The sequence below is a fragment of the Limulus polyphemus genome, unplaced genomic scaffold (assembly GCF_000517525.1).
Source record: "Limulus polyphemus unplaced genomic scaffold, Limulus_polyphemus-2.1.2 Scaffold5117, whole genome shotgun sequence".
NCBI lineage: Eukaryota > Metazoa > Arthropoda > Merostomata > Xiphosura > Limulidae > Limulus > Limulus polyphemus.
This window is the reverse complement of record NW_013670727.1, coordinates 40,679-47,749: the sequence shown is the minus strand read 5'-3', so window position 1 is coordinate 47,749 and position 7,071 is coordinate 40,679. Positions and strand designations below refer to the sequence as shown.

The following is a 7,071-nucleotide window of genomic DNA, read 5'->3' as shown; positions in this document are numbered from 1 at the left end:
ACCTACACACACACACACACACACACACACACACATATATATATATAAGACAAATAATTTTTATTACAATTAATATATCTAAATCAAACTTTTGTTAAGAAAAAAAAAATGTGTCCACACCAAAGCTATTGATCTCGTGATACATCGTCTACTACAATGAGATCTGATATCCCACTTCATCAGAGTGTGCAGTATATTGACCGTCACATAAGAAAGCCCCCTACGGCTGAAAGGGCGAGCATGTTTGGTGGGACGGGGATTCGAACCCGCAACCCTTAGATTGCGAGTCAAGTGCCCTAACCACCTGGCCATGCCGGGCCGTTCCATGTAATGAACGAAGAAGATAAGAAGTGATGGATGTTACATTCAACATTACATTATTTAATAATGTAACGTTGAATGTAACATCCATCACTTACTGAATCTGACTTGCATGGATTAAATACTTGCATGGATTAAACAGATTCAGTATATGGAATACATAACAATGAATCAGATTTATTCCGTGGACAACAAGTTACATTTCTATTTCCAGGAAACGGAAAGTTATTTGTAAAATATGAAGACGTTTTGTATTTAATACGCATGTAATGTATATTAAGATTGATTTACTGGTTTTTTTTCCAATTGAATGTTTATTCTTACTAACAGAAATGGAGGCTCAGCATATGTGAGCTCGAAATTCTAATAATATATATATTTTTTTTCCATTTAGTGTTTATTCCAAGAACTCGTGCAGAAGTGAACGAAAGTTAGGAAGACAAAGGTTTGACGATAATTACTGGACATCATCCTTGACGAGTGGATCGCATGACCTAATCTCCACGACCTCACAGGATGACCAGAGTCCTGCTTCCTGGGAGAAGCTCCACAATATCAAGAAACAAGGAACCACACTTATTTTTCACTCCAATTCAATGCGAAGTCGAATGTGGCCAGAGATCGTTCTCGGGACATCTGAGCCCCAATTTCCCACGAACGCGGCGTCTCAGCCGGATACAAGTGTGTGTGACCAGCCAGTGACCTCTGACCCTGTACCTCTCGTGCCGTTTATTTCTGAACAGAACTCTCAACTCGAAAAGCCTAGTCACAAACCCGAGTCCCCTATAGAAAACTTCTTATCATTTCAGCCACTAGAAAAAGTAGAGACCCAGAAAGACGACTGTGACGTCAGTAGGAGTGGTGTTTCTTCTCTATATCCACCAGAGTGCCAACTTCTTCAGATGAAATTAGTAGAAAATCAAGTTATTCAAGATAAGCTAACAAACAAATCTAGGTCTGTTGTGAATGGCCAGAACGATGAACGGTTACCTATCGTGGATAATTTTAAAGATGACACTATAACAATACGTGAAGAATCTCCACAAGAAGAGTTAAACAAAACAAATTCGGACCAGCATTGTTTACGGGAGATGATCTGTGTTGCTAGTAGCGACAGTCCAAGACAATCAACAGTCAACAGAATAAACTGTGCCACCCAAACTCCAGGCACTCCAGTAATTGGACGAAAACATAAAACAGAAGAAGAGCTGGAGTGTGAAAGGCTCTCTGAGGATTATATCAACTATTGTGATGACGCCGTGCTGAGAAACCTGCTTGGTAAGCTTGTTGCTGTAAAAGATGAAGTAGCTATTTGTACTCTATAAATAACACAGTTATTTCTGTTGAAATACTCGAATTGACAGGGATTATTTGATGTGGAAATACCGGTCATTCGCGAAGTTTTATGTTTGTTTGTTATGAATTTCGCGCAAAGCTACACAACAGCTATCTGCGCTAGCCGTCCCTAATTTAGCAGTGTAAGACTAGAGGGAAGGCAGCTAGTCATCACCACCCTCCGCCAACTCTTGGGCTACTCTTTTACCAACAAATAGTGGGATTGACCGTCACATTATAACGCTCTCACGGCTGAAAGGGCGAGCATGTTTGATGGGACGGGGATTCAAACCCGCGACCCGCAGATTGCAAATCGAGCGCCCCCTATCAACCTGGCCAAATGTGTGTGAAATAATTTTTAAACCTTTTGTAGGGAACGAGTCATATTTCAAACCTTCTATAGGGAACGGGTCATATTACAAACCTTCTAGTAGGGAACGGGTCATATTACAAACCTTCTATAGGGAACGGGTCATATTACAAACCTTCTATAGGGAACGGGTCATATTACAAACCTTCTATAGGGAACGGGTCATATTATAAACTTCAAAACATTAAAGTAATTACAACAAAAGTAATAGATATGTCTGTGCATATACAAAAACCACCGATCGCATGGGGAGTAACCCCCTTCAACCTTTCGTTGCTGAGGAGCAATACATTTTATTTCCCCGCCCCCTATTTTACAATCACTTTTTTTTTAAATACAGACTAAATGTGAAACAGCTAGAATTCTAATTGGTTGTTCTTGTTACAAAAGCAACGAGAAGAGAACGTAAAAACGTTTTTCCGAAGGCTCCCCCCTTATTTTTAGATAATAGACTCGTCCGAAAGTATGAACATGAATCGTCATCTTTATCTCGAGAAGAAATAGTATTATCGTCTGTCCAGCAACAATTTTTCGAAAAACGCTGAATTCATACACCAAAGAGTATTGTTAACCACCTAGGCAAAAATGTTTCATCCAATAAAATATGCGATCAATACAAATCCTAGCGGAAAGGCTTGCAAAAAGTACTAAAAAGAAAAGAAGCCAAATGTTTCTACGTTTCATTTTACAAACTTAACAAATGTTTTAAGGAAATACGAAACGATTCTTTAAGATCTAAGCGACGTCGTAAGTCACAAGCTTCATTTATAAAATTAGATATTTGATTCACGTGGTTTTTATTCCATTTTACAGTGCCAACGCCAAATTATAAGACTATATCTGACTATATGGAAGGATTGTTTAACTTGGAACTGGAAAGGGGTGGACGGCCTGTTAGGAGATGCCATTCAGTCCGAGCTGATGCGGTCAAGTTGGTCAGTAATTATACTACTTCCGTCAAATCGGAAAGCAGGTGTGTGTTGGACGAAAATATATATAATAAGATTGAGAGTCCATGTGTGTGTGTTTTGGACGAAAATATATATGATAAGATTTGAGAGTCCATGTGTGTGTGTGTTGGACGAAAGTATATATAATAAGATTCAGAGTCCATGTGTGTGTGTGTGTTGGGCGAAAATATATATAATAAGATTGAGAGTCCATGTGTGTGTGTTGGACGAAAATATATATAATAAGATTCAGAGTCCGCGTGTGTGTGTGTTGGACGAAAATATATATAATAAGATTCAGAGTCCGCGTGTGTGTGTGTTGGACGAAAATATATATAATAAGATTCAGAGTCCATGTGTCACGTAACTCCTCCTAAAACGCTTGTCGCACCGACTTCTAAGTGGTACCAAACGAATCCTCGATCCCGAGGTTTACATAAAGTAAAACATTTCACCCAACCCCTTAGGAAATCCGGGTATTTCGCGAAAAAACTTTTACGGGGAATCCCCGAAAGCGAACCCTAAATTTGGTACTTATTTACAGTAAATATGTAGATCAACTAACTACCATTCGTTAAAAAAAAATAAACTTGAGATAGTATTTTTTACGATTACGTTACATATGTATCGCTTGTTTTATGTAGGTATTTTAGTTTTATACAAGCTTAATATTCTTTAGTAGGGCATCGCAAAGGTAATAGGAAAAGACTGTGTGTTTGTGTGTGTGTTTAAAAAGTTTTTGTGGGTTTAACGATAGAAACCAAACGTGTAAAAGTTTGTAGTGTCAATATTTCTGTAATATTTTATTAAACCGAGTTTTATGGTTTTTAATTTGTTGTTGTTGTTCCGTATTTTGTCTGTCGATATTTAACTGTTGCGTCGAAAAGTCTCCATTGATATGCCGGAGCTTTAGATAAATACTGAAAATATGATTTGGAGATGAAAATAATCATTTCACAAAGTTGATTAAAATATATTTATTGAGGAAACACAGTTGTCCTCATTAACGTTTGACGAGTTAGCTCATCGTCATCAGGTTAGCAAAAGGGTAATTAGTAATTCCATTCTTTAATTATAGATAACCTATTTTATTATTCCCATTTTCACAGGCAGGGGGCTGTACTACCATTAACCAGTGCTTATTACACAACGTCCGAATCCAAAGCTAAGTTTCTAACTCGGTACAGCCAAGACATACACCAACAGAACTGTGCATCGGACACCGAACTGAGCAGTAAAAAGGTACAGAAGATTTCCATTAAAAATTAGCGTCATCGTGTTTTTACACTTTTCACTCCAACTTTTAACCTAAAACTCTAACCTTATCACATTTCACACCTTTATTACACCTATCTAGGGATGTCTCAGATTACTTTCTTTGAAACAATACATGTATGTACTATAACTCCCTCTACTGGAAATGTTTTCACTCCAACTTTTAACCTAAAACTCTAACCTTATCACATTTCACACCTTTATTACACCTATCTAGGGATGTCTCAGATTACTTTCTTTGAAACAATACGTATGTGTACTATAACTCCCCCTACTGGAAATGTTTTCACTTTTATTTTGTAATTAATATTGATTTCCGATCACAGAAAGCTGTGTACTTAGAGCGAAACTAAAAATCAACCTGGAAATCAGTTTAGCGGAATATATATGATCATTTATGATTACAAAAAAATAGAATGCATTGTTTCATTAGTTGGGTAATCTTGCTTTTAACGATATTTTCGGCCGTAATCCCAATAATAACTTACAAGACTTGGCCATCGTAGGAGATTTAGGTTAGAAAAACATTTTCACTAATTTATCTGTGTTGTTTAACTTTACAGGAAGAATTAATTGCTAGTATAGACAAGAAATTGGAACTCCTTCGATTGGAACAGGTTGTCATTCGAGAGGAGATGGCTCAGAACGAAGATCTGGGAAAAGTAGTAACCTCACGAGTGGAACAGTTGGCTAAGCCTAAGGAGTTAGAGAAATATCGACTGCACGTAGAGGAACTCGAGAAAATTATCAATTTGTTGTTGTCTCTCTCGGGAAGACTAGCACGTGCTCAAAATGCCCTCGTGTGTTTACGTCCAGATGTCGAAGAGGAAGAAAAGGTTATTATATACTTTTATAAGAAGTAATTAATTATTCAGTTCAGTTTCTCCAAAGTTTTAAAAAGTCCACTAATGGATACAAAAAAAAACATTTTAATCAAATATAAGTGAAACTTTTGAGGATTACGGTAGCAGAAAAACACGAGTCAGCTTTGTGGCGGAAGTATACACTATAATCTGTTTGCTTTGATTTAAATTAACCTCTACAATGGGCCACTTTTTTTTAAACTTAAAGTAGTTTACTGTAGACCTACGATTCCACGTTCGCCTGCCGTTACTACAAGACCGTTACGTGGGTCTGACATAAAGTTGACGGCCAAATCTCACTATACAGTCAGACAAGAGTGGCCCAATAGTTGGCGGTGAGTCCTGTTGACTATTAGCGACAACTAGCACAGATGTAGTCTTTAAGTAGCTTGGGGCAAATATCCGCGAACACAAAACGATATTTTAAAATTTGAGACCAAATTGATAAACGATATCAAGTCTGTTACCGAGAGATGATCCTCGTGCTTTACTGGAGTAATTCACTTTCTCATCATCATTATTGGTGTCTTTGAAATTATGTCTAATGTCTAAGATATTGATGGCTACAATTAACACGTTTTTTTGTTTTTTCTTCACAGAAAGCACTTCAAGCGAAGTGTGACAAACTGTCAGAACAACACGAAGAAGCTCGACGGCTGAAAGAAAGTATTGACAAACGCAGCCACCAGGTGTCGACGTTTCTTCATCGCTATTTGTCCTCTGAGGAATACGCGGACTACGATCACTTCATCAAGATGAAGTCGAAGTTGGTCATGGACGCTCGCGAGATAGATGAGAAGGTTAAACTTGGTGAAGAACAGCTGGCAGCTTTACGCAATAATGCGAACTTTCAAATTTGGAAACAAGTTCTGACGAAGGCGAAGATAAATGCCAGAACCTAAGCCTTGATGCGTGAACCATCTTATGTAATGAAAGTTGTGCAATGTTTGTCTTCTGCTATATTTTGCAGTTGCACAAAAACTTTCAAGACTGTCAGTGACATTAAACCCTTAAGTGTACATCGTGATTCTTGTGCTTGACAAACGCGAGATTGTTGGTGATTCTTGTGCTTGACAAACACAAGATTGTTGGTGAATCTTGTGCTTGACAAACGCAAGATTGTTGTGATTCTTGTGCTTGACGAACACAAGATTGTTGGTGAATCTTGTGCTTGACGAACACAAGATTGTTGGTGAATTGTGTGCTTGACGAACGCAAGCTTGTTTGTAATTCTTGTGCTTGACAAACACAAGATTGTTGGTGAATTGTGTGCTTGACAAACACAGGATTGTTTGTAATTCTTGTGCTTGACAAACACAAGATTGTTGGTGAATCTTGTGCTTGACAAACACAAGATTGTTGGTGAATCTTGTGCTTGACGAACACAAGATTGTTGGTGAATCTTGTGCTTGACGAACACAAGATTGTTGGTGAATTGTGTGCTTGACAAACACAAGATTGTTGGTGAATCTTGTGCTTGACGAACACAAGATTGTTGGTGAATTGTGTGCTTGACAAACACAAGCTTGTTTGTAATTCTTGTGCTTGACAAACGCAAGATTGTTGGTGAATCATGTGCTTGACGAACACAAGATTGTTGTGGTTCTTGTGCTTGACAAACACAAGATTGTTGTGGTTCTTGTGCTTGACAAACACAAGATTGTTGTTACCTTGACAATTCCTAAAGTTATATAAATACAACTAAAACATTTCATTTAGAAAACACTCGTTTTCTTCGAAGTTCATCAGAATCGCCATTATGTCAAATAAACTACAGCGACGATTAGAGAGTGGCGAGTTTCAGAACTAAAAATGAAATAAACTAAAGCGACGATTAGAGAGTGGCGAGTTTCAGAACTAAAAATGAAATAAACTAAAGCAACGATTAGAGAGTGGCGAGTTTCAGAACTAAAAATGAAATAAACTAAAGCGACGATTAGAGAGTGGCGAGTTTCAG

General features: G+C 37.7%; 1 protein-coding gene across 1 annotated transcript in view; it reads left to right on the top strand.

The window, feature by feature from the left end:
* LOC106472144 (protein Shroom2-like) overlaps positions 1-7,065 on the top strand; it is a 27,701-nt gene extending 20,636 nt beyond the window's left edge. The window contains exons 3-7 of the mRNA XM_022400741.1: positions 716-1,599; positions 2,840-2,999; positions 4,086-4,218; positions 4,815-5,087; positions 5,714-7,065. Of these exons, the coding sequence (XP_022256449.1) occupies positions 918-1,599; positions 2,840-2,999; positions 4,086-4,218; positions 4,815-5,087; positions 5,714-6,016 (1,551 nt within the window). The 5' untranslated portion in view covers positions 716-917 and the 3' untranslated portion in view covers positions 6,017-7,065. The remainder of the gene's footprint in view (positions 1-715; positions 1,600-2,839; positions 3,000-4,085; positions 4,219-4,814; positions 5,088-5,713) is intronic.
* The last annotated feature ends 6 nt before the right edge of the window (positions 7,066-7,071 follow it).